This window comes from Microcaecilia unicolor, chromosome 14 (assembly GCF_901765095.1).
Source record: "Microcaecilia unicolor chromosome 14, aMicUni1.1, whole genome shotgun sequence".
Taxonomy (NCBI): Eukaryota; Metazoa; Chordata; class Amphibia; order Gymnophiona; family Siphonopidae; genus Microcaecilia; species Microcaecilia unicolor.
This window is the reverse complement of record NC_044044.1, coordinates 13347233-13374979: the sequence shown is the minus strand read 5'-3', so window position 1 is coordinate 13374979 and position 27747 is coordinate 13347233. Positions and strand designations below refer to the sequence as shown.

The 27747-nt window shown below is 44.8% G+C and overlaps 1 protein-coding gene across 6 annotated transcripts in view; it reads left to right on the top strand.

Moving 5' to 3' along the window:
- The window catches only part of GIGYF1 (GRB10 interacting GYF protein 1), a 316678-nt gene that overhangs the window by 120977 nt on the left and 167954 nt on the right, over positions 1 to 27747 (top strand). For 4 of the 6 annotated variants that reach the window (XR_003939962.1, XM_030186347.1, XM_030186349.1 and 1 more), the window contains exons 8-10: positions 4927 to 5094; positions 11246 to 11466; positions 11799 to 11934. Coding sequence is in view for 5 of the 6 variants with exons in the window: in XM_030186347.1 (XP_030042207.1) it covers positions 4927 to 5094; positions 11246 to 11466; positions 11799 to 11934 (525 nt within the window). In the remaining variant the exon portion in view is untranslated. The remainder of the gene's footprint in view (positions 1 to 4926; positions 5095 to 11245; positions 11467 to 11798; positions 11935 to 27747) is intronic. The other 2 variants (XM_030186350.1, XM_030186348.1) reach the window with 1 other exon arrangement.

Below are 27747 nucleotides of genomic sequence, written 5' to 3'. Positions count from 1 at the left end.
GACGGATGGAATAGGAAGAGAGAGCATGGAAGGAGACACTGGATGGAATAGGGGGAGAGAGTTGGTGAAAGTTGAGGAATAAGAGGAATGGGAATCTGAGGGCTGGGGTGAGGGAAAGAGATGGAAACCTGTAGATATAGTAAAAAGAGAGAAATTGAAGATTGGTTAGTAGTAATGAAATCTGGACAGAGGCAGGAAAATAAATGGAAGAAACTGCCTGTTCAGATTGTACACAATAGACCTTGGCAGTAAAAGATGGCCACAAAATAGCTGATTGCCAAAGTGAACATAGACCTATCAGCTGGCAATAGGGAGAACATAAGGAAAGCCACAGGAACTAGGCCAAGGGTTCCTCAGGATAAAACTGCTGCAGTAATGAGCTACAGGTTGTTGCTGTTGTAACTGACAAGTTACCCTCTGCTGAAGATGTGCTAGAAAGTCACAGCCTGCTAGCGAGGTACTGAACTTCGTACTAGTGCATGCTCTGTAAGTCAATAAGCAGCCATGTTTGTAGTCCATGGCAAAGTTATGACACAGTCAGAGACAGAGCCGCACTCTGCAGTTACTGAGGGAGCAATGTTCTGTAGCTAGGGAAGCCTATGCATTCTACAAATAGAGATGAAGCTGTGCCCTGCAGAGAGCCATACAGTGGTGTCCTGAAATCAGAGAGGAAGTCATGTCAAGTAGGCCCACAGCTGTGCCCTACAGCTAGACATGCAGCTGCAACCTGCATGCAGAAATGCATCCATATTGTGCAGATAGATACGCTGCTATGACCTTTAGGGAGCCATGATGTAAGAACAAAAGGAACTGTATGCAGCACTACATAACATTACATAACATAATACCCGACACCTTCCAGCACTACCAACCTGACATTAAAATACATATACTGTAGTACAACTCCCATCAGTGTAGAATATCTACAGCAGCTGGCTCTAGGACATAGCTGTTTGGCTGACCCTTAGTGCAACAGATCTGGCCGGTTACTTTGCACCCCTACTCTAGACAGCTTTATCTTACTAATGCTCCAGACTAGGTTTGGCAGATATGTACTGAGCATCTGGGGCCTTAGGATAGTTCTGTTTCAACCACCTGTATAGTTCCTTCAGGATCTTTTGTGGACAGTCTGAGGATCTGGTATTCCACACAAATGAATAGTGGGGCTCAGTTTCCACTCAGATCCCAACCTTGATAGTCAGACCACAAGGCTTCTATGGCTGCCTACCTGCTCGCCTGGTTTCTGTCTTGGCTAGCAGTCTCTCTCTGAGCAGGCTACCAGAGTTGCCTCTCTTTCCAACTCCTAGCTTAAAAGAAAAAAAAGAGGAATGAGGTCATTTGTCTTCCCCTCTGGGACAGTCTTCACCTTTGCTACTTTGCACAGCTAGCCTGTGCTGACATGGCAGAGGGCTCATTCTTTGGGTAAGTCTCTTAGTGTTAGTGGTCAGCTTGAATGCCACCATTCCTGTGTTTTACAACTGGGTAGCACACTCAACTGTGTTGGTCATTGAAATATTCACCTGTTGTGTTTCCAGACGTCCCCATTCCTGCAACCGTTCAGTCTTCTTATCTCGCCTTTGTCTCCTACTTCCCACATGTACTGTTTCAGACTACCCGTTGGAGATGTTCACATGCTTTGAATCAGCTGTATACTTGGCCTGTATGCATCTTTCTTTTTGCGGCTGATTCAGCCCTGTTTTCGGTTGGCATTAGTACATGTCTTTTCTAGTTGAGTGGTTCAGTTGTTGGACCAGGCTTTACAGCGATGCTGTATTATCTTTCTGGCTTTCATTGTGCATTTGGAGGAGCCGTCTGTACCTCCCATTTTTAACCTTAGTACCATCCTTCTAGAGCACTGCTTTGCTACATTCCATTAGTCTGGATTAGTCTTGTATGGATCAAAATGAGAGATTTTTACCTGATAAATGTTTTATTGGCTGAGATGGACATGGTTCCCACTTCTTTTGAATATTTCCTCCAGGAGTCCTGTGAGACTGGAATGTTTTCCAATACTGATCATGCAAAAGCAGGGTACTCTGTTGCTCCCAACATGATGATCCTAACTCTCACAGCTTGGATGTTGAGAGGTTAGCTTTAGCTTCCTTGAACTTGCCTGAGAGTGAGTGAGGTCCTTCTAGCAGCCAGAAAGGATTCCACTAAGGGAGCATATAGTTTTAAGTTGTTTTGCCATTTGCGAGGATGAGGCCATAGATTCCTTGCCTTGCCCTACCAGAAACAGTAACTTCTACACTTCTCAGAGGCAGGTCTCAAGTCTAATTCAGTAGGGCTTCGTCTTAGTGCAATTGAGACATATCGTCATTGGGTAGTGGGTAAACCCATCTCCGTGCAGCCTTCAGTTCACTTTATGTGGGGCTTGCTAATTATGAAACTTGCTGTCAAGCCCCCTCTGTGTTCTTACCAAGTTGATGAAAGCTGCTTTTGATCCAGATACTTGCCACGAAATACTTGACCTTTTTGGTGGTGGTTTTTTCATCTCATAGAATTAGTAAGCTCAAGGCCTAGTAACTGATCCACCTTGTACTACTTACAATTTTTTGTTTTTAATAGAATGGTTTTATGCATCCATCTGAAGTTCTTAAAGTTGTGTCGGAGTTCCCTCTCTAGTTGATAGTTCTTCCAACCTTTTTTTCCCTAAACTGCATGCCATAACAAAAGTGCACTTCACATTTTGTGCTTCAAGAGAGCCTGGGCTTTTTATCTAGAGCGGACTAAAACCCATAGAAAGTCCACCTAGCTTTTTATTTTATTTAAGCCTAACAGGATGGGGGCTGCTATTGGCAAATGCACACTTTTCCAGTTGGCTGACAGACTCATTTCCTGCACTTATTCCTAGGCGGGGATGAATCTAAAAGGGTCATGTCACAGCTCATAATGTCAAGAGGTATGGTAGTGTTGGTAACCCACAAGGTCAGCCTTTGTAGACGAGATTTGCAGAGCTGTAACGTGGACTTTGTGCATATGTTCATATCTCACTACTTCCTAGTTCGACTCCATTATTATTTGTTACATTTGTATCCCACATTCTCCCACCTATTTGCAGGCTCGATGTGGCTTACATAGTACCGTTAACGGTGTTATCGATTCCAGTCTGAAACAAATACAATAGGTTTGTCAGACAGTCCTCCAGATTGTATGTGGGGTTTAGAATCTAACTCTATCCCCTCTGTCCTCCTCCTTTAGTTCCAGGCTATAACCCCCCCCCCCCCCCCCCAAAAAAAAAAAAAAAAAGGTAAAATGCTTATAAGGCAATGTTGCCTTTTGAGACACCACTTGCTTATTCTTTCCTCTTCTCTATGTTAAAGGCAGCTTGTAACTAGGGAGTCCCATGTGTGAAGATTGTGTCCTTCTTGTCCTTGAAGAAAACAGTTATTTGTAGCAGGTGTTCTGTGAGGAAAGCAGGACTTTGAATCCTCATAACCCTCCTGCCTCTCCAAGCAGTTGTATTCTTCATCTAGTAATGGACTGAGGAGGTCCTGCATGTCGACAGCAGCTGGAAACAGGTACACATACATGGTGAGTGGCCCAAAGGCTTCTGAAAAGTTTTGGGGCACTTTCCCACTCCTGCCTCTTTTGGTGGTGATATCCATGCATGGATTCAAGCCTGCTGCCCTTGGAGAACATCTTCTACAGGTAAGCAACTGTTTCTCAACAGTTGTGTATAATTAGTGTGAAACAGTATTGAGTTTCTTAAGGTTTGCACCCCAAGGTATATTCTAGTATCTGAAGAATTTGCCTTTCAAACGGGCAATCTGTCCTTTCGCTCTGTAGTTGGAATGATTCTCAAGAGCTCCAATTTTTGCATATTTACCTAGAACAGATGCAGGAATTCAGGCCACATATGCCACAAATTGGGCCAGGTTTTTACAATGTCCCTAATGAGTTTTCCATACAGTGGAGGTAGTGTCCATGCAAATCTCTCATGCATATTTATTAGGTCTGGTTTTGTGGATCAGCTTCATAATAACCTTCTGCACATAATTTGCCAGTAGGTTTGCCAGTATTTTGGCATCAAGGTTGAGCGAGATGAACCTACATAGCCCAGGGTCTCCTTCCCTCTGCATCAGTGCCTAGCTTATCTCAGCCAGTTCCCCCGTCTTGGACTTTCTCCATTTCTGGTGGCTTGACTTCTTTTTACATCTCTGAAGCCACTTCCTCTTGTAGGATATCTCTCTTCTATAGTTTGTCTCCACACCAGGTCACTCGCCTCTGCCACCACTTCTTTTATTTCTATTTTGATGGTCTTAAAATACCTGTCCGTATTTGTGGCATTTAAAAAGCAAGATTTTGATGGTCTTAAAATCTTGCTTTTTAAAAATCTATTGCCACTTTTTGCGCCATATAAACAGTGCTTCCTTCACTTACAGTGATGTTTTCCTCTCCCTTGAGTTATTTCTCCCTTCTGCCATCTCAGCATCATGCTCTGCATTTCCTTCCTGCTACTGTGACTTCTGTTGTCTGCCGAAGATTTATGGACCTTCTACTTTTCCTGACTGACATTCATGTGGTCTTTCTTTTGGGCGGTCAGCTTGTGGAGGGTTGTGGTTGGCAATTTGTCAGTTCCCAGTACATAAGTATTGCCATACTGGGAAAGACCAAAGGTCCATCAAGCCCAGCATCCTGTTTCCAACAGTGGCCAATCCAGGTCACAAATACCTGGCAAGATCCCAAGTCACTAGTAGAACTCCAGTGTAAGGCGTACATCACCCATTTGTGAGAAATCTGCTGTCTTCCTAAAGCAGTGATTTTACTGATGAGCACTTTTTTTTTTTTTTTTTTAATCGGGGGAAAAGTTAAGTAAGCTGTTGAGGACACATGAATTTCAGTTAGCACGTTTTAGTTTTCTTAGTACTTCGCAGGCATTGGGTCTCTCTTCTTAGTAACAGAAACAGCTTTTCTCTCTCCTAGCACGTGTGGCTTTTGATGAAACTGGTGCAGCTGCCCGCAAAGAGTTTGCACGCTCAGATAGTGACAATTGGCGAACCCTACGAGAAGAGCAGGAAGGCGATGATGAAGGCAGCTGGAGGCTGATGGGTGTGAAGCGTGATGGAGAGCGGTGGCACTCAGTCAACCCAGGTAGTGACAGTTTTATTCTCTGAGACTGGGAGGTTGATGGTGGGGGGTTTGGAGTAATTGCAGAGGTATGCAGTCTGGGGAGCAGAGATGTACTGTTTGACGTTCCACCTTAGAGGTGGCTGCACTGTGTGGATGAAAGATGTTCTCCAAGGACAAGGGTGACGTCATCTGATGGAGCCCAGTATAGACTGTACACAAAGTACTGTCTAAGAAGCCTTTGGCAGCATTCCACTGCGCAGGTGCCTTCCTGCACAACGTGCGAACACAGGACCAGCAGTCTTTTGTTTTCCATGGAGCTCAGAAGTTGAGTCTATGATCCCTTCTCAACATGTCAACTTTTGGTGTTTTTGTGGATATTTTTGCCTTCTTTTTTGTTTTTTTTTCTTTATCCTCTTTCCTTCTAGTGCCCTTTAATTTTTTTCCCCAGTCTGTTTCCTTTATTTTTAGTCTCCAGAGGGCCCTTTTATGTCTGATCTCTGGCTGGGTAGCATCGACCCTATTGGTGAGCAGCCCTTTTCTCCCCTCACCCTGAGACATTTGATTTTGCATTGGCTGTTTTTCCCTTCCAGTATGAGAAGGTTCCCAGTGGCTTCCAGCGCTGTTCTCGCTGTAACAGGGTCATTTGTGGAACGTACCCTTAGCTGGTATATCCAGTGCTTGGGGCCAGAACACGGACACTCATTCCTGTATAGTGTTTTGGGTTTTTTTTTGTCTCTGGTTTATGTGGCAGCTTCATTTACATCATTCCTTGTTTTTGTTGTGAGGTGGGTCGATTGTGAATCCATGTTTTTTGACGCACAGTGACGTCCATTTGATGTATTGATGTCACTGGTTTCGCTATTAACTTTCCTTTTAGTGGTTTTTGTATTTTTTAAAAACTAATAAGATTGTTTTGTTTTTTGTTTTTTTTTGCGGATACTCCCCATCAGAGCATGCTGCAGAGCTTTGTCAACTGGCTGCTAAGCAGAAGGTATGCCAGACATATCTATGATTTTGATGTTGCGTCCAGGCTCTTAGCTTTGGGTGTGGAGATGCATAGACACTCATGGCTGCGTCTCTCTGACCTTGAACCAGCAGTTCAGGAGATATTGACAGACATTCTGTGCAGAGGGGATAACCTTTCTGGGAACAAGAGGGAGGATGTTACGGACCTCATTAAAAAACACTCTGACATTATTAAGTTCCTCTCTTCGATGCCTTCTTCTGTATGCTTCTCTTGAAGGCTTTCAACCAGGCCTAGAAGGGGTACCTGCTGCTATTCAGAAATGTAGGTTTACTCCTTATTCACGTCTTTTCCAACAGGCCTAGCCCAACGCTCCCACCCTCTTCAGCAGCATACCAAGAAGGCCCAACCGACTTCCCAGTCATAGCAAGGGACAAACTTTTGACTGGCTCCAAGGGAGCATAACTGCCATCCCAATAGCTTCTGGTAGGGGAAAGCCACATTTTTTTTTTCCAAGCCATGAGGTTCTTGTAACTTCTGACTGGTGGGTTCTCCAAATTGTTTGCCATAGTTATTAGTTAGAGGAAACACTTGAAATTGTCCGATGAGAGCATCTCACCTCAGCTTTCTGCACGAGGAAGTGCTTGCAGAGGAATTTTTGCCCCTCTGAAGGCCACTGCAGTCAATTTTGTTCCACCAGGAGAAGGTGGGAAGGGATTGTATTCTATGTACTTTCTTGTGCCCAAGAAAACGGGGGGGGGGGGGGGGGGGGGGGGGGAGGGGGGAGATCATGTCCCTTTGTAGACCTCAGGGGCCTGAACAAGATTCTAGTAAATAAAAGTTCAGGATGCTTTTCCCTAGGCACCCTTGTCAGGCATGATTCAGGAAAACAATTAGCTAGGCTCTCTGGACTTAAATGATGCATATACTCACATCCAGTTATTTCTTAGTCACAGAATCTCAGATTTTGTGTGTGGAAACACTGCTTCAAGTACTGTATTCTTCCATTCAGCCTTACGTCAGCTCCCAGGGTCTTTACCAAATGTGGGTCTAGTGGTAGTCACAGCATTGCTACACAGACCGGGACGATTGACTGATCAAGAACATATAAAGAAAGGTTTTAGGAATCCATGCAGAAAACTATTGAGTTGTTGGAGCTACTCAGGTTTATGATTAGCTACTCCAAGTCCAACCTCCAACAAGTACAACAATTGCAATTCATCTCGGGCCTACTTGCCACAGGCACAGACAGATGCTCTCATTGCTCTCACTGCTCAGGTCTGGAGCAGCCAACAGGTTACAGTCCGGCAGATATTGAAACTTTTGGGCCACATGGTCTCCACTGTTCTTGTCACACCCATGGCACATCGTCATTTGCAGGTGCTCAGTGGGACACTAGCTTCCCAGTGGTCCCAGGCCATGGAGAACCTGGTGGATATCGTGTAGATCACCCCTCAGTTGACTCACTCACTGCTGTTGTGAACTGTTCGATCCAATTTGACCCTGGGACTACCATTTCAAATTCATCTACCACTGAAAGTTTAACCATGGATGCATCCATTCTGAGGTGGGGAGCCCTTGTAGATGGTCTTTACACTCAAGAGATTTGGTCCACCCAGGAGATCTTGTTTTATGTCATCCTCCTGGAGGAGATTGGCCGTGAACCAAATTATCTTAATTCAAACAGACGATCAGGGTACAGGTTCCTACCCCTTGTTTCAGGAAGCAGTCAGAATGTGGACTTGGGCCACCATTAATGGCATGGTGTTCTTATCCAAATATCTGGTGGGGAAACGAAACAGTCTGGCGGACAGGCTGAGCAAGGTCATGCAACTGCATGAGTGGTCTCTGAACATGGACGTTGCCTGCAAGGTCTTCTGAGAGTGGGGCACTCCCTCGATGGATCTTTTTGCCACTCATCTCAACAACAAAGTCCCTCAGTACTGCTCCATGCTTGGATCGCGTGGCTGACTAGGGGCAGATGCCTTTCTTTTCCATTAGGGAGCGGGTCTTCTGTATGCGTATTCTCCCATACCTCTGATGGGAAGACTTTGCTGAAACTCAGGCAAAACTGGGAAACCATGATCCTCATTGCGCACTTCTGGCTGAGACCATTGTGGTTCCCTCTACTTCCGGAGTTGTCCTCTGAAGAACCGTTGGGATTGGCATGTTTTCCAACCCTCATCACTTAGAATGAAGGGTCTCTTCTCCATTCCATCTTGCAGTCCCTGGCTCTTATGGCCTTGATGTTGAGAGTGTAGAATTTTCCTCTGTGCAGCTGCCTACAGAGTCTTGCTGGCTTCCAAGAAAGATTTATTATTTATTTATTTATGGTTCATTTTTACCCCACATTTTCCCACAGATGCAGACACAATGTGGCTTACATGAATTATAAAAAAGAAGAAAAGTACAATACATGAGTTCTACTGAAGAATAAGGATGTAATGCTAACAGCAGCAATAATAACTAAACAGCAGAGTTACTGGTGGAGTATGTCGTTTCAAAGAGGAACGTTTTCAGCAGCTTCTTGAAAAGATGGTGATCGGCTTGCGATTTTAAGGTCAAAGGTAGATAATTCCAAGTCTTCGGGCTGGTGTAGTGGAAAGACGAGGCAAAAAGAAGCTTGTATTTGACACCCCTACAAGTAGGGTAATGTAGCTGGAGATAGGAGCGAGCCATTTTTATGGCATTTCGTGGGGGTAGATCTATTAAAGGAATCATGTATTCCGGAGCTAATCCATAAATTATTTTATGCGTTAATGTGCAGATCTTGAAAGCGATAACGTTCTTTTATGGGTAGCCAGTATAGATTGAAACGCAGAGGCTGTGCATGGACCATGCGCGATTTTCCCAAGATGAGTCTGGCAGCAGTATTCTGGGCAGTCTGGAACGTTCTCAGTAAGTGCTCCTGGCAGCCCACATATATCCCACTACAGTAATCTAGGTGAGACAGAACTAGCCAGTGAACGAGAGTGCGGAAGAGCTCTCTGGTGAGACAGAATCTGATACGCCGCAGCCTCCACATGCCACTAAGAAGAGTTATTCCTTTACATGGAGGAGGTTTGCCATCTGGTGTGAGGGCAGGGCCTTAGATCTCCTCTCTTGCCTATACAGAACCTGTTTCAATACCTCCTGTATCTTTGAGTTTGATTTGAAAAACAACTCTGTAAGGGTTCACTTTAGTGCATTCAGTGCCTTTCATGACCATGTAGGAAGTAAGCCCATCTCTGGACAGCCTCTAGTTCACGTTATGCGATGTTTTCTGTTGACAAAGCCCTCTGTCAAACTACTGTATCATGAGACCTCAATGTTGTCCTAACTCAGCTGATGAAAGCTCCTTTTGAGACACTTTATTCTTGTCATGTGAAGTACCTGATCTTGGGAGGTCGTTTTTGGTGATGGTTTCTTTACCTCACAGGGTCAGTGAGCTTTGGGTCCTAGTAGCGAATGCACATTATACAAGATGTCATAATGGAGTAGTTCTCTGCATGCACCCTAAATTCCTTCCTAAGGTGGTGTTGAAATGCCATCTTAACCAGTCAATTGTCCTGCCCACATTCTTCCCAAAACTTCATGTCCATCCTGGTGAAAATGCACAGGACACCTTGGACTGCAAGTGAGCCATGGCTTTCTGTCTGGAGAACCCATAGACAGTCCACCCAGCTTTTTTTTTTTTTTGGTTCCAAACAGGATGGGAATATCCATTGGCAAATGAAATGCACATTATCCAAGTGGCTGGCAGATTGCATATTTTTTTGCTTATGCCCAGGCTGGGCTGACTAGAGGGCCATGTCACAGCTCACAATGTGAGAGCCATTTCTGCATTAGTAGACCACTTGAGGTCAACCCCTGTTGAGGAGATCTGCAAGGCTTGCAACGTGGTCTTCAGTCCACACATTCATATCTCACTAGTGCCCAGAGCAGAATACCTGAGACAACAGCTGGTTTGGTCAGACAGTAGTGCAGAATTTCTTTGGTGACTAGAATCCAACTCCACCCTCTTAGGCCCTTTATTTCACAACCAGTCTGTATATAGTTTCAGGTTGATTGGTTTCTCAGTCATTTGCAAGTCCCTATTGCCCTAGCATTGTTTTTGGAGAGCCTGGTAGCTAGGGATTCCCAGTTGTAAGAATATTATGGCCTGCTTGTCCTCTGAGAAAGCGAAGTTATTTATATGTGGTAGGTGTTCTCTGAGGACAGCTGGCCAATTATCACAAACCTTTCCTCCTCCCCTTGAAGTTATCTCTTCCAGCAGTGTTGTTATACTGCTGGTGTCATGTTCATATGTCAGGCGGGAAGGCACACGCACATGCGTGGTGGGATGTTGCCAAAGGCTTGTTAAAGAGAGAGTACACTGGGCAGTGTCAGCACCAGGCTCTATTGGATGATGCCACCCAGTTATGAGAATGATTCCCTGCTGTACTTGGAGAACACCTGCTACAGGCAAGTAACTTCACTATATAAATGTAGGGATAGCTGCAAGCACTCATTAGTACCACCTCAACTGAAGAAAGGTATTCTATAGTTTTCCAGTTATACTAAATAAATATACTACATTCATGACTTCATTCTTATACCACATCTCACAGACCAGATCCAGTATGTGTGAATTTGTAGCCAAGGCCGCTGCCAAGGGTTAGAGGAACCAAAAGAGAGAATTTTATTTGAAGAAAACAAGACAACTTAAATGTACTTTTTAACATTCAGTACTTAAGAGGTTTAAGGATCTTTCTTAAATTTTATGTGAAAAGGCAATTGAGCACATTATAGTGGGCGTTCAGTGAGATTTCTGGTTGTATAATTCTTGTAAGTCTGCTATTTACTATTATGGATTAAATTCTAGATTGTAAACTGCTTTGATAGGATTTTTGTTCAAATAGTGCTCAAATTTATAAAATAAATTTGGTGCTTTATGCCCTACATAATCCAAATTCCAATTATTCAGTTCTGTGTGGCTTACAGTAGCAAATGATAAATTCATACAATATATAATTTTGAGCAAGATGAAAGACAAGTAGCTGTACAAGTAAATCATTCATATCCATTTTCTTGTGAGGTAGAGGGATTAGAACAGAGGACATAAGCAAATAGGGACTCACTTGATATTACACACAGTCACTGGCAGAGCCAAGCATTTTAACTGATCAGCAGAGTAACCAGTTAGAGAGTGGATGATTGATTTATCTTTCCTGAATGTCTCTCCTGCAGCAGATGTTCCTCGCTCTGCAGGCTGGCGGGAACACAGTGAGCGGCGGAGGAAGTTTGATTTTGATTTCCGGGAGAGAGATGACGAGCGAGGGTCACGGCGGAATCGCTGCAACAGTGATAGCTTTGAGGAAGACAAAGATGGCTTACCAGAGTGGTGCATGGATGATGAAGATGATGAGATGGGGACTTTTGACTCTTCAGGGGCATTCATGTCCTTTAAGGTACACAGTCACATAGGAGTGACCTAGCTAGAAGAGAGACTAAAATGAGTCATTATAACTTCAGGCTAACAGTAGCTTGAACTACAGTATTTCACTGGATAGAGGCAGATGAAGAATTCTCAGTTTGCCCATTCAAGAATAGTAGATCAGAACTGCAGAAAAACTATAGTACAACAATGTAAATGGCAAAAGGATGACTGCTGTCCTTTAGTAGCCATAAAGTAGCAGGATTGTGAAAATAGTTATAATTAAAACCAGTTTTATTGTAGAGATTACTAGTACCATAAAAGAACAATGGTTTTGGTGACCTGAAGATAGCCTCTTATTTACAGAAGAGCTCGAAGGAACCAATTCCAGAGGAGCAGGAACTTGACTTTCAGGGCTTGGATGATGAGGAGGAGCGATCAGAAATAAAAGAGGAGAGCCAGGACAAGAGTGAAGACAGCTGTAAGGAGAACATGGAGAAAGGTAAGGTACAGCTGGAAGGAAAGACTTCAGAAGTGTTCTGCATTAGCAGGGAAGTTTAATGTGCTCTGCACATGAGCGGAATATGTAAGTAATGTGCAGAGGCATTTAGCAGCAATTGTGAGTTTGGAACGTAGCTCTTGATATTTTTCAGTGCTTTGCTCATAGCAGTTGATATTCAGTGGAATTGACACATTTCTTGGTGTGTTTGATATGAATTTCAAAGCTCTCAGAGAGTAGGCAGATGAATATGGGTGATATTAACCAGTGTTGATATGTCACCACCTTCATTATTCCTGAAAGGCCTGGAACGAATTTTACAGGCATGTGTGGAATCTTCTGCCTAGCACAACCATCAGTCTTGCCAGTCCTATATGTGGTGATAAATGCCATTTTCTCTTGTGTCAATTAAAGAAAACAAATATCAGTCTTTTTCCTCCGTCTTCATCTACTCTGATCTTAGCAATATCCCTTAGCCTTTACTTTTTTATGTAGTTGTTTCTCTCAAGTGTTTCTGCCTTAGTACATCTTGTTAGTTGAGTCCATCTAAAAGGCTGTAGGTACTGTAATAACTAGAAGCCCCAAGTGAGAAAGTTGGCTCTTATTTAGTTTTTTTTAATATTTGTTCCTTAGCGTCAGCCTCAGATGAATCCAGAGACTTGTGGGTTATGACCATCTACCAGCAGGTGGAATGAGTGCCATTCAGCGCTCTCTTAGGATGGAATGCTCCTTGGTCAGTCAGTATTCTCTATCTTCAGCGGGCGGATGGACTCTCACGAGCTCCTGGTCGCATCTTTTGGCAGCTCCTGGTTGCATCTTTTGGCAGCTCCTGTTCTGGGTCTCTCAGTTCAGTAGAGCTTTGTGGTGTATGGCTGAGTGGTGCCATCTTTAGTGGGGTACACCTGGTCACCCCAGGTGCTCCCCCACTCTTCTCCCCTCCAGCCCTTCCTCCATTCTTCTTCCTCACTGAAAAAAAAAAAAGAAATAGTTCATAATGCTTTAAAGCCCACAGCTTTGGCTGCAGGAGAGATACTGGTTTGGGCCAGTATAAAGCGCTTAGTGATGGATGTGAGGGTGCTTCCAGCAGCACTGAGTTCAACAGGCAGGACTCCTGAAGGCTGGCTCTCCCAGGTTTATATATCTTTACCTTTATTTTCTTTACAATGGCTGCCAAAGTTGTTAAAAGCTGGCCCCACTGTGGGAAGCGGGAGCAACATTGGGACAGTGTCCAGGTAGTCGTGCAAACTCTTCGTCTGGCAGATGGGACTGTGTTTGGAGAGGTCTCAATAGTTTCCCATTTGGGAGAGATGAGGGCTCATTCCCCTCATGGGGCCAAAAGTGATCTGGGAATGTTTTTAACAGCAGCATGATTCAGAAGCTGCGCTGTTCGTGGCCCCTTTACCCGGCAGTGCTTCAGAGGTCTTACATACTTTGCTATGGAGGTTTCTCTGGGGGTGAAATCTTCTGACCCCCCCCCCCCCCCCCCCCCCCCCAGCTTATTCTGCTGCTCCATAATGCCTATATGTTGTAGAAGTCTGTTCGGAGGAACTGACTTTTTTTTTTTGCTCTGCCTTTTGAGATTTCTGGCTTATTCCTGCCTCAGTCTCCACTGATGGACCCTGCCCCAAAGAGGAGACAAATGCACTCCTGTTCAGAAGTAAGGTGTGTTCCTCCCCAGTCTCCCTATCATTCTGAGGGAGTTATTTCAGGGCATAAGTACATAAGTAGTGCCATACTGGGAAAGACCAAAGGTCCATCTAGCCCAGCATCCTGTCACCGACAGTGGCCAATCCAGGTCAAGGGCACCTGGCACGCTCCCCAAACGTAAAAACATTCCAGACAAGTTATACCTAAAAATGCGGAATTTTTCCAAGTCCATTTAATAGCGGTCTATGGACTTGTCCTTTAGGAATCTATCTAACCCCTTTTTAAACTCCGTCAAGCTAACCGCCCGTACCACGTTCTCCGGCAACGAATTCCAGAGTCTAATTACACGTTGGGTGAAGAAAAATTTTCTCCGATTCGTTTTAAATTTACCACACTGTAGCTTCAACTCATGCCCTCTAGTCCTAGTATTTTTGGATAGCGTGAACAGTCGCTTCACATCCACCCGATCCATTCCACTCATTATTTTATACACTTCTATCATATCTCCCCTCAGCCGTCTCTTCTCCAAGCTGAAAAGCCCTAGCCTTCTCAGCCTCTCTTCATAGGAAAGTCGTCCCATCCCCACTATCATTTTCGTCGCCCTTCGCTGTACCTTTTCCAATTCTACTATATCTTTTTTGAGATACGGAGACCAGTACTGAACACAATACTCCAGGTGCGGTCGCACCATGGAGCGATACAACGGCATTATAACATCCGCACACCTGGACTCCATACCCTTCCTAATAACACCCAACATTCTATTCGCTTTCCTAGCCGCAGCAGCACACTGAGCAGAAGGTTTCAGCGTATCATCGACGACGACACCCAGATCCCTTTCTTGATCCGTAACTCCTAACGCGGAACCTTGCAAGACGTAGCTATAATTCGGGTTCCTCTTACCCACATGCATCACTTTGCACTTGTCAACATTGAACTTCATCTGCCACTTGCACGCCCATTCTCCCAGTCTCGCAAGATCCTCCTGTAATCGTTCACATTCCTCCTGCGACTTGACGACCCTGAATAATTTTGTGTCGTCGGCGAATTTAATTACCTCACTAGTTATTCCCATCTCTAGGTCATTTATAAATACATTAAAAAGCAACGGACCCAGCACAGACCCCTGCGGGACCCCACTAACTACCCTCCTCCACTGAGAATACTGGCCACGCAATCCTACTCTCTGCTTCCTATCTTTCAACCAGTTCTTAATCCATAATAATACCCTACCTCCGATTCCATGACTCTGCAATTTCTTCAGGAGTCTTTCGTGCGGCACTTTGTCAAACGCCTTCTGCAAATCCAGATATACAATATCAACCGGCTCCCCATTGTCCACATGTTTGCTTACCCCCTCAAAAAAATGCATTAGATTGGTGAGGCAAGACTTCCCTTCACTAAATCCGTGCTGACTTTGTCTCATCAGTCCATGTTTTTGTTTATGCTCTGCAATTTTATTCTTAATAATAGCCTCCACCATCTTGCCCGGCACAGATGTCAGACTCACCGGTCTATAATTTCCCGGATCTCCTCTGGAACCCTTCTTAAAAATCGGAGTAACATTGGCTACCCTCCAGTCTTCCGGTACTACACTCGATTTTAGGGACAGATTGCATATTTCTAACAGTAGCTCCGCAAGTTCATTTTTTAGTTCTATTAATACTCTGGGATGAATACCATCAGGTCCCGGTGATTTACTACTCTTCAGCTTGCTGAACTGACCCATTACATCCTCCAAGGTTACAGAGAATTTGTTTAGTTTCTCCGACTCCCCCGCTTCAAATATTCTTTCCGGCACCGGTTTCCCCCCCAAATCCTCCTCGGTGAAGACCGAAGCAAAGAATTCATTTAATTTCTCCGCTACGGCTTTGTCCTCCTTGATCGCCCCTTTAACACCATTTTCGTCCAGCGGCCCAACCGACTCTTTGGCCGGTTTCCTGCTTTTAATGTATCTAAAAAATTTTTTACTATGTATTTTTGCTTCCAACGCTAATTTCTTCTCAAAGTCCTTTTTTGCCCTCCTTATCTCCGCTTTGCATTTGGCTTGGCATTCCTTATGACCTATCCTGTTACTTTCAGTTGGTTCTCTTCTCCACTTTCTGAAGGATTGTTTTTTGGCTCTAATGATTTCCTTTATCTTACTGTTTAGCCACGCCGGCTGACGTTTAGTCTTTTTTCCCTTTTTTCTAATACGTGGAATATATTTGTCCTGAACCTCCAGGATGGTGTTTTTAAACAGCATCCACGCCTGATGCAAGTTTTTTACTCTGCGAGCTGCTCCTTTCAGTCTTTTTTTCACCATTTTTCTCATTTTGTCGTAATCACCTTTTCTATAGTTAAACGCTAGCGTACTTGATTTCCTAGTTTCACTTCCTTCAATGCCAATATCAAAACCGATCATATTATGATCACTGTTATCAAGCGGCCCTCGTATCGTTACCCCCTGCACTAGATCATGAGCACCACTAAGGACTAAGTCTAGTATTTTTCCTTCTCTTGTCGGCTCCTGAACTAGCTGTTCCATGAAGCTGTCCTTGATTTCATCAAGAAATCCTATGTCCCTTGCGTGTACAGATGTTACATTAACCCAGTCTATATGCGGGTAATTGAAATCCCCCATTATTATTGTGTTGCCCAGTTTGTTTGCGTCCCTGATTTCCTTTAACATTTCCGCATCCGTCTGCACAGTTGCAAGAGGAATTGGAGGCGGGGGAGCTCTTTACAGAGGATTCTTATGATCCCACCACAGTGTGGGTGTTTTCATAAATAGGAGTTGCTTTTCTTTATACCTAAAGCTCTCAAGGTTCTTAATATTTCTTCTGATCCTGCTACACCTCCATCTGCTCATCTTAAATTGGCAAGCAGTAGACTATTGCTTCAGTCTTTTCCAGTGTATGAGGCTATGTAGGAAGTTACTTCTGCTCAGTGGGTCACCCCAGACATTGCCCTTTGAGTGGCGGTGGCTATGTCACGTCTTTACCCTATTTCCACACCTGAGCTGGAAAAGCTAAGATGAAGCATGTGGACAATGGGGAGCCGGTTGATATTGTATATCTGGATTTTCAGAAGGCGTTTGACAAAGTGCCGCACGAAAGACTCCTGAAGAAATTGCAGAGTCATGGAATCGGAGGTAGGGTATTATTATGGATTAAGAACTAGTTGAAAGATAGGAAGCAGAGAGTAGGATTGCGTGGCCAGTATTCTCAGTGGAGGAGGGTAGTTAGTGGGGTCCCGCAGGGTCTGTGCTGGGTCCGTTGCTTTTTAATGTATTTATAAATGACCTAGAGATGGGAATAACTAGTGAGGTAATTAAATTCGCTGATGACACAAAATTATTCAGGGTCGTCAAGTCGCAGGAGGAATGTGAACGATTACAGGAGGACCTTGCGAGACTGGGAGATTGGGCGTGCAAGTGGCAGATGAAGTTCAATGTTGACAAGTGCAAAGTGATGCATGTGGGTAAGAGGAACCCGAATTATAGCTACGTCTTGCAAGGTTCCGCGTTAGGAGTTACGGATCAAGAAAGGGATCTGGGTGTCGTCGTCGATGATACGCTGAAACCTTCTGCTCAGTGTGCTGCTGCGGCTAGGAAAGCGAATAGAATGTTGGGTGTTATTAGGAAGGGTATGGAGTCCAGGTGTGCGGATGTTATAATGCCGTTGTATCGCTCCATGGTGCGACCGCACCTGGAGTATTGTGTTCAGTACTGGTCTCCGTATCTCAAAAAAGATATAGTAGAATTGGAAAAGGTACAGCGAAGGGCGACGAAAATGATAGTGGGGATGGGACGACTTTCCTATGAAGAGAGGCTGAGAAGGCTAGGGCTTTTCAGCTTGGAGAAGAGACGGCTGAGGGGAGATATGATAGAAGTGTATAAAATAATGAGTGGCATGGATCGGGTGGATGTGAAGCGACTGTTCACGCTATCCAAAAATACTAGGACTAGAGGGCATGAGTTGAAGCTACAGTGTGGTAAATTTAAAACGAATCGGAGAAAATTTTTCTTCACCCAACGTGTAATTAGACTCTGGAATTCGTTGCCGGAGAACGTGGTACGGGCGGTTAGCTTGACGGAGTTTAAAAAGGGGTTAGATAGATTCCTAAAGGACAAGTCCATAGACCGCTATTAAATGGACTTGGAAAAATTCCGCATTTTTAGGTATAACTTGTCTGGAATGTTTTTACGTTTGGGGAGCGTGCCAGGTGCCCTTGACCTGGATTGGCCACTGTCGGTGACAGGATGCTGGGCTAGATGGACCTTTGGTCTTTCCCAGTATGGCACTACTTATGTACTTATGTACTTATGCCTAAACTGGATTCGTTGGTAACGGTCACCAGAAGGCCACACTGGTGAGTTAAGATTTTGCTTACGGTTCTAGAGTTGGTTAAATTCTGTTCCTAGCGTGGGCCCAGTGGACAGCATCAGGCAGTGTACCATATGTGTTAGGTCCTCTGAAGGGGCCTATTTAGTGTTCTCATATTCGAGTTTAGAGTCGGGCTTAGTGCTGTTGGCTCAGGTTTCTGTGAGAAATGTTACGTATTGTTTTCTGAGGCCATGACTCTCGGTCTCCATAGTAACCATGGAACCTCAGTGCTGCCATGGTGGCATTTTCTCCAGGTGCAGTGTTTACAGCAAATAGTTTTATTCTGGAAGGTGACTGGCTTTCAACCTGAAGGTCACAAGTTCATGGCTGGTTTGTGCATCATATTAGACGCTGTGGAACTCTGCTCTGTTTCAAATGGGGCATATTTTATTTAATTCGTTTGTTGCATGACTGGAGCACCTAGCACTACTCTACAGTGCTAAACATTAGCTGTGTTGGTTTTCCACAGCAGCTCTGTTCTCTTGTATTACACACTGACACTGGCCAAAACTATTGCATACTTGCTCCATCCACCACTGTATCAACAACATCTCTAGCTTGTATGTCAGTGTCTCTAAATGCTTCTATTGCACTTTGCACCTTTTCATTGTATTGGACACCTAACGAATATTAGAGCTACTTCAATGTAGAGAAAAAGCATAATGGTTATAGCAACCAACTGATAGTAAGCACAGAAATCTAGAGGTTGCTTGTTGAAGTCCCACTGCAGCTTGCCATCAGAAGTGCACAATGGTACAAACAGCCATATTCTTCTACACCATCTAGCTCTGGCTCTCGGCCACACTAGTTAGTTCCAGTGTGCAACCGTGCTAGACAATTCTTGACCCTTTCAACAAGAAGATAGCTCTGGCTTAGGCATTGGACAGCTGATGTGGTTTCTAAGACACATTTAGCAAGCTACCTTTTAGAGGTAAACATTTGTTTTGAGAAGATAGATTGGGTAAAGACTTAGGGGACTTCAAGTCTCAGAGATTGTCAGAGGACAAGTCTAAAGATTCTTTTAAATCCTCTTAGTCTCGTCTTAGGTTTTGTGAGGCCAAGTGCTGCAGGCCAGGCAGATCTAATTTTCAGGGTTCCCACGTTGTCAAAGACAAGTCACCTTTCATGCTGACGGAACTCTTCTTCAAACTCCAGGTCTACCAATGTCTTCTGCATCTCCCAGTGATGAGTTCTCGGTTCACTCCTCAGGTTTCATTATAGCAGGACTCCTATCCTGGTTCCATGAGGAGTGGGCCAAAATTACCTCAGACTAATGTCTCTTCTTTTTACTTTGTAATTCCAAACAAGGGAGCTTCCTTCCACCTGAGCCTGGACTTCAGAAGAGTCAGAGTTTTAAAGTTTCAATATTTCACAATGGGAACATTTATTTATTTATTTATTTATTATTCGCTTATATCCCACATTTTCCCACTCATGCAGGCACAATGTGGCTTACAAAACGTTAAATAAAATTACAAAATAGGAAACTTAGAAAGGTATACAAGGAGTATGCAGGGGGAAAAGCATCTAACAGGTTGAACTAGCAGGGTAGGGGTCAGGGAGGATACATCAGTCAGCGATATATTGTGAGGAATAGGTCGTGGCAAAGAAGTAAGTCTTCAACTTCTTGAAGAGGGCATGGTCCGCTTGAGTTTTGAGGTGTTGCGGGAGAGCATTCCAGTGCTTAGGGCTCCAATAGCGGAAGGACGAGGCGAAGATCTTCTTGTACTTGACACCCTTACAGTTTGGGAAGTGAAGGTGGAGGTAGGAACGAGCAGCAGGATTGGCATTCCTGGGCAGAAGGTCGATCAAGGGGAGCATCTACTCCGGGGCAAGCCCATAGATGATTTTATGGGTCAAGGAGCAGAGTTTAAAGGCGATGCGCTCCTGTACAGGCAGCCAGTGTAATTTGAAATGCAAGGGTTCGGCATGTGCAAAGCGGCGCTCTCTTAGGATGTCTCTCGCGGCTGTGTTCTGAACTGTTTGGAACTTTTTCAACAGTGAGGCCTGGCAGCCCGCATAAATTCTGCTGCAATAGTCCAAGTGGGAGAGGACAAGCCAGTGGACAAGTGTGCGGAACAAATCTCTAGTAAGGAAGTATCTTACGCGCCGAAGCCTCCACATAGTGTGAAACATTTTTTTTGGTGACCAAGTGCACATGATTGTCCAGCTGGAGGTGTGTGTCCAGTTGCACTCCTAAAAGCCGCAGGCTTGTGGCAATCGGAAGGACAGAGCCCATTACTGGGAGCACTGTGTCAATTACTGGGGTGTGAATGGACGAGAGGATGAGACACTGTGTTTTGTCCTTGTTTAATTTGCAACAGAAGACCTGAGCCCAATGTTCTGTGGTGGAGAAGCAGGCATCAATGAGGTGAACAATTTCCGACACGGTGGTGCGAAAGGGGATGTAGACTGTAATATCGTCGGCATAGATGAAATGGTTGAGGTCCAGTTTTGCGAGAGCAGCAGCTAAAGGCATCAACATAATATTGAATAAGGCAGGTGAAAGTGGAGAACCCTGCGGAACCCCACAGGAGGCCTTCCACGGATCAGAAGTAACCGAGTTCACTGAGACCTGGTAAGTTCTTGTTGTTAAAAAGCCCGCAAACCAGTGCAAGACAGGACCTCATATGCCTAAAGAATCCAGCAGATGAAGCAAGATTTCATGGTCCACCATATCGAAGGCACTAGACATGTCAAATTGAAGCAGTAAAACCTTCTGTCCGATGGATAGCTCTCGCTTAAAGTTAGATAAGAGAGTGACCAGGACAGTCTCAGTACTATATTGGGCTCGGAAACCTGACTAAGAAACCTGACTGAGAGTGGTGTAGGATATCGAAAGCAGTCAGGAATTCGTTGAGCTGGACATTGACCATACTCTCCATTAACTTGATAACTAGGGGTATCGAAGCCACTGGGCGATAGAGATGACATCTGGTTTAATCTTTAGGTTCTTCGGAACGAGGGTGAGAAGGATATTATCATGGCCTGGCGGGAAAGATCCAGTACTTAACATGAAGTTGAGGTAAGTAGTCAGATCTTCAACAAAGCACTTCGGTGCAACTTTCAGGAGATGAGCCGGACAAACATCCAATCTGCAGGGTTTGTTGGAGAACTTAAGTAAAGCAGTGGATACCTTACATAGTAACATAGTAAATGATGGCAGAAAAAGACCTGCATGGTCCATCCAGTCTGCCCAACAAGACAAACTCATATGTGCTACTTTTTGTGTATACCCTACTTTGATTTGTACCTGTCCTCTTCAGGGCACAGACCGTATAAGTCTGTCCAGCACTATCCCCGCCTCCCAACCACCAGCCCCGCCTCCCACCACTGGCTCTGGCACAGACCATATAAGTCTGCCCAGCACTATCCTCGCCTCCCACCACCGGCTGGCTCTGCCACCCAATCTCGGCTAAGCTCCTTAGGATCCATTCCTTCTGAATAGGATTCCTTTGATTATCCCACGCGTGTTTGAATTCTGTTACTGTTTTTATTTCCACCACCTCCCGCGGGAGGGCATTCCTAGCATCCACTACTCTCTCCGTGAAAAAATACTTCCTGACATTTTTCTTGTCTGCCCCCCTTCAATCTCATTTCATGTCCTCTCGTTCTACTGCCTTCGCACCTCCGGAAAAGGTTCGTTTGCGGATTAATACTTTTCAAATATTTGAACGTCTGTATCATATCACCCCTGTTTCTCCTTTCTTCCAGAGTATACATGTTCAGGTCATCAAGTCTCTCCTCATACGTCTTGTAACGCAAATCCCTTACCATTCTCGTAGCTTTTCTTTGCACCGCTTCAATTCTTTTTACATCCTTCGCATGGTACGGCCTCCAAAACTGAACACAATACTCTAGGTGGGGCCTCACCAACGACTTATACAGGGGCATCAACACCTCCTTTCTTCTGCTGGTCACACCTCTCTCTATACAGCCTAACAACCTTCTAGCTACGGCCACCGCCTTGTCACACTGTTTCGTCGCCTTCAGATCCTCAGATACTATCACCCCAAGATCCCTCTCCCCGTCCGTACCTATCAGATTCTCCCCGCCTAACACATACATCTCCCGAGGGTTTCTATTCCCTAAGTGCATCACTTTGCATTTCTTCGCATTGAATTTTAATTGCCAAACCTTAGACCATTCTTCTAGCTTCCTCAGATCCTTTTTCATGTTTTCCACTCCCTCCCGGGTGTCCACTCTGTTGCAGATCTTAGTATCATCCGCAAATAGGCAAACTTTACCTTCTAACCCTTTGGCAATGTCACTCACAAATATATTGAACAGAATCGGTCCCAGCACCGATCCCTGAGGCACACCACTACTCACCTTTCCCTCCTCAGAGCGAATTCCATTTACCACCACCCTCTGGCTTCTGTCCGTCAACCAGTTCCTAATCCAGTTCACCACTTCGGGTCCTATCTTCAGCCCTTCCAGTTTATTTAAGAGCCTCCTGTGGGGAACCGTGTCAAAAGCTTTGCTGAAATCTAAGTAGATTACGTCCATAGCTCGTCCTTGATTCAATTCTCCTGTCACCCAATCAAAGAACTCAATGAGATTTGTTTGGCACGATTTCCCTTTGGTAAAACCATGTTGTCTCGGATCTTGCAACTTATTGGCTTCTAGGAAATTCACTATCCTTTCCTTCAGCATCGCTTCCATTATTTTTCCAATAATCGAAGTGAGGCTTACCGGCCTGTAGTTTCCAGCTTCTTCCCTATCACCACTCTTGTGAAGAGGGACCACCTCCGCCGTTCTCCAATCCTTCGGAACCTCTCCCGTCTGCAAGGATATGTTAAACAAATCTTTAAGAGGACCCGCCAGAACCTCTCTGAGCTCCCTCAATATCCTGGGGTGGATCCCATCCGGTCCCATGGCTTTATCCACCTTTAGCTTCCCTTTTATCCACCTTTAGCTTTTCAAGCTGTTCATACACACTCTCTTCCGTGAACGGTGCTCTATCCACTTCAATCTCATTTATACTTTTTGCAGTCCATCGCGGTCCTTCTCCAGGATTTTCTTCTGTGAAAGCAGAACAAAAGTATCTATTTAGCAAATTTGCTTTTTCTTCATCATTATCCACATAGCGGTTCGCAGTATCTTTTAGTCTCACAATTCCCTTTTTAGTCATTCTCCTTTCACTTATATACCTGAAGAAATTTTTGTCACCCCTCCTTACATTTCTAGCCATTTGTTCTTCCGCTTGCGCTTTCGCCAGACGTATCTCTCTCTTGGCTTCTTTCAGTTTCATCCTGTGTTCCTCCTCGTGTTCCTTTTCTTGAGTTTTTGTGTATTTCTGGAACGCCAACTCTTTAGCCTTTATTTTCTCAGCCACTTGCTTGGAGAACCGTATCGGTTTCCTTTTTCTCTTGCTTTTGTTTACTTTCCTTACATAAAGGTTCGTGGCCTTATTTATAGCTTCTTTCAGCCTGGACCACTGTCCTTCCACTTCTCGTATTTCCTCCCAGCCCATCATCTCCTTCCTCAGGTATTTCCCCATTTTACTAAAGTCAGCACACTTGAAATCCAGAACTTTGAGTTTTGAGTGGCCGCTCTCCAAGTGATAGGCAGTTGAAGTTGGTCCAAATGCGATCTGCCGGTCAGACACCCATTGGCATGGTCAGAGATTCCAGGAAGTCGTCCACATCGGAGAGGCAGCTAACAGTTGAAGACTTGCAAGGTCAGGACTTTCTCATTGAAATAAGTTGCAAGTTGGGAAGCAGAGGGAAGATCAGCACTGGCGAATTCTAGAGTATGGGTGTCAAGGAAAGAATTTATCAGCTGGTATATCTTCGTGGTGTCCCGGCCAGCAGACTGTAGCGTAGTGGAAAAGTATTTTCTCTTTGCTTGCCGGATGGCATACTTATACCTGCGGTGACAGCTTTTCCAAGCACCCAGCGCAACATCCAACTTACGTTTACGCCAAGTTCTTTCCAGACGTCTTGTCTCTGTTTTTAAGGCTCTGAGATCAGCTGAGAACCAGGGTGTAGAGTTGCGGATGTAAGAAGTCTTGAGATGGATAGGTGCAATATGATCCAGCACAGCCTTGCAGTGGTTTTCCCAGTCAGAGAGGTAGGTTGGAGTGGTTGGTTGCAAGTCCACGCCGCAACTGTAAAGGGACTTCCAGAATAGGCTGGGGTAAATGACGCCTCTAGTGTAATATTGTCGAAGTTGACAGGGCTTGGGGAGGCTTGAGGTTTGCCAACGCAAAGAAAACTGCAACTTGAAGTGGTCTGACCAAGCTGTTGCATGCCAGCCAATATCGTGCAGGGAAAAATTCTTACTGTCCAAGAATTTATGTGAGAGGAGATCTAGAGAATGGCCTTTACAGTGAGATGGACCAGTAATAGGACATTCAAGGTCGCAAAGGCGGAGAAAATCTAGGAACTGGGAAGTATCCGGAGAGGTAGGATTATCTAAATGAAGGTTGAGGTCACCCAGCAGGAGTATATTCGGGTTATTTAAGCAGATGTGCGAGATGAAATCCAGTAGCTCACACTGACTGCTAGACCAGGCAACTGAGGGTCTATAGAGCAGCGCACAAATTAAGTGGCCATGAAGGGAGGGGTGATGAATCTTGACTGCTGCAATTTCCAGCGACGAAGAGATCAAATCCGAACTTGTCTACCGTGAGGTAGGAACGATAAATGAGTGCCAGCCCACCACCTCTTTTGTCTGTTCTGTCCCAGTGGATGATCTTGTAGCCTTTCAGACAGAGGTCTAGCACGATGGGGTCTTTTGGTGTTCTGATCCAGGTTTCTGTGATGAACAGCATATCAAGAGCATCATAGGAGATCCAATCAGAAATCAGCTCAGGTTTACTTACTACGGATATGGCGTTTATGTAGCCCACTCAAAATGATTGGAATTGTGCTGGTTGTGCTAGCATGAGAGGAACAAGTGTATGACGATGTTGCATGTTGAGATGGGACAGAGATGCAAACTGAGGTACAAAGCGAGGCTGTGTACGGGATGAGAGACTCCTATGTCCAGAGATGAGTGGAATGTGAGCATAAGATGGTTCAGTGGCGGTCAGGACAGAGTGAATTAAGGCTAAGAGGTAGAGAATTTGAAACGTAGATGACGAGTACATGATTGATCCAGGAGATGGCAGTGGTAGAAGTGGGGTAGGGTTAAAATCCAGTTGTTGAATAACGGTGAATGATTGTTATGGGGTATAGCCGTCAGCCAATGACATAATGAGTACAGTGCAGAGAGACGGGTAAGGTGACATCTGGCGAGAAAGAAGAAAGGGATGCCCTCTGGTGATGGTGGTTGGAACAGCAGGTAGCAAATCCGCAGGTATGAAGCGCTGGAACTGGCCGGTGGGTAAATTACAGACCCCGATGACGATCAGCTCAGGGTCACTGTAGCAGGTGGAGTTGCAGGTTTTGCACCAGCCCTGGAGCTGTATTGGATGAGGGAGACCAGGGAGGAGAGGACGGTGGACGTTGCTGTTGTAGTGGACAAAACAGCAGGTCAGAGTAGCTATCGGCGAAGGAGCCTGTCTGTCTGCAGGCAGCAGAGTGCAGTATAAGAGTCCTCTAAGATGCTGTACAACTGGGATCCTTGTTGATCTGCCCCTTTAAGAGGAGAGGCCCGAAGGAGGTTGACCCGATCAGGGTAGGAGTGCCCTGCAAACTGACGAGTTTGCGATCCCGCCCAAAACTCCACCTCTGCCACGAAGATGTAGTTGAGGCTGTAGGTGCGGTGTTACTTAATCTCCTGCCGGGAAGTTATAATCAAGCGCTGGGCAAGTTGCTGCGGTAAGGGGCCTACTGTCGACGCGACCAGGCGGTTGGACCGGACCCGGGAAGGCAGTTGGTCTCTCCTGCTGCTGCTCCGATGCGTGGCAAACTGAGTCAAATGCGGAATTACGCTGAGGAAAGCTGAGCGCTATGATTAAGCCTGAAATCAAGCCAGGTCGCCACCTAATATCTGCAACTTGCGTCGACGTTTGCGGGAGCCGACGGGTTTTGAGTTCGTTATTCGGCAGCCATCTTAGTTTATTTGCAGTCTGTAATAGTTTCAGTTCAGTAGGGAGAGTTTCTAACCTCTCTGGATCTCAAGGACATGTCTAAATGTTCTTTCCGGTCAGGCTCACCCTCTTTTTAAAAGGTACCAGGTGCTATCGTCTGTGACAGCGTAGTTCTAATCAGAGATCCAGGTATCAGCCCAAGCAGGGTTTTGGAATGCCAGGCTTTGTCCTGTCAGGATCCTTCGGATTTCTCCTGAAGGGGTGACAGAATGCACAGTCCCATCTTTTCTTCTTAAGGTGGTTTCTGCCCTTCATCTCCATATTCGCAATGGAGAAGGGTAGTTAGTGGTGCATGCGGGAAAGAGGAACCCAAACTATAACTGCGTCATGCAAGGTTCAGCGTTGGGAGTCGCGGACCGAGAAAGGGATCTAGGTGTCATCGTTGATGATACGTTGAAAACTTCTGCTCAGTGTGCTGCTGTGGCTAGAAAAGCAAATAGAATGTTGGGTATCATTAGGAAAGGGATTGAAAACAAAAATAAGGATATTATTCTGCCATTGTATCGCTCCATGGTGTGACCGCACCTCAAGTATTGTGTTGAGTTCTGGTCGCCGCACCTCAAAAAAGATATAGTGGAATTGGAAAAGATGCAGAGAAGGGCGACAAAGATGATACATGTACTCCTACAATATTTGGAAGTGATCGACGAGTTTCGTTGGTAAGATCATTTATTTGTGGTTTGCTCCGGACCTCAGAAAGGTAATGCGGCTTCTAAAGCTGGGTCAAGGAGGCTATCGTGTCTGCATATTTACTAGCAGGAAAACCACTTCTGGCTGGATTCTGGGCACCTTCTACTCCTAACTGTCATGAATTTCTTGGTGGAAGCCCATCTGTTCTCACTAGAGGAAATATGTAGGACGACATAGTCTTCCTTGCATACTGTCTCCAGACACTACTGTTTGAATGCTCGGTCTGATGCATCTATTGGAGTATGTGTGCTACCTTTGGGAGATTAAGGTTCCCACCCTACTTTAGGACTGTTTTGCTACATCCCACACGTCTCTTGATTCTTCTGCTGCTTACCCTAATGGACCAACTTAATTCTACCAGCCCACCTACAATACTCATGCTACGACGTCGACACTAACTTTGACCCCAGAGACACATTTGACCTTATTCTCAAATCCCCTTATACTCGATCCCTTATCTTCTCCCCTCCATCCTTTTACCATTTCCCTCCCAATCTCCTTCCCCTTTACCTATCCTATCCTTATCTACCTTCCCTATTCCACTCATATATTCCTGGGCGCTGTTGCCACTGTGTTGTTTTTCAGTTCTTAATATTCTTTTCACATATCCTTTGTAATGCTTTTTCACTGTGTAAGTAGTTATGATCATCAGTTTATAATACTCTTCCAACATTTTCTTGTTTTGCTTTATTTTCTACCATGTAAGATGCTTTCTTTTACAATGTAAGCCGCACTGAGCCTACTGTATGTGGGAAAGCGCGGGGTACAAATGTAATAAATAATGTAATAATAATAAAAAAAGATGCTCCCATCGCAAGAGTATGAGCCTTCAAAGTAGGAATGCTTTATCTACGAAGTTGTGTGGCTCTAGTCATATCTGGAAATATGCAAATTATTTGACCCCCAAATACTTATTTCTTTTTTAGCAAAATATATAACCCTAATCTTATCTCTGTAAGAATTGAGCTTAATTAAGCATAATCAGAGTGGTTCTCAAGGTAATAGCTTCTTGTGAAGTTTCATGAAAATTAATTAAATCAAGAGAGTTTTCTACTTGCTGATCACCATGTT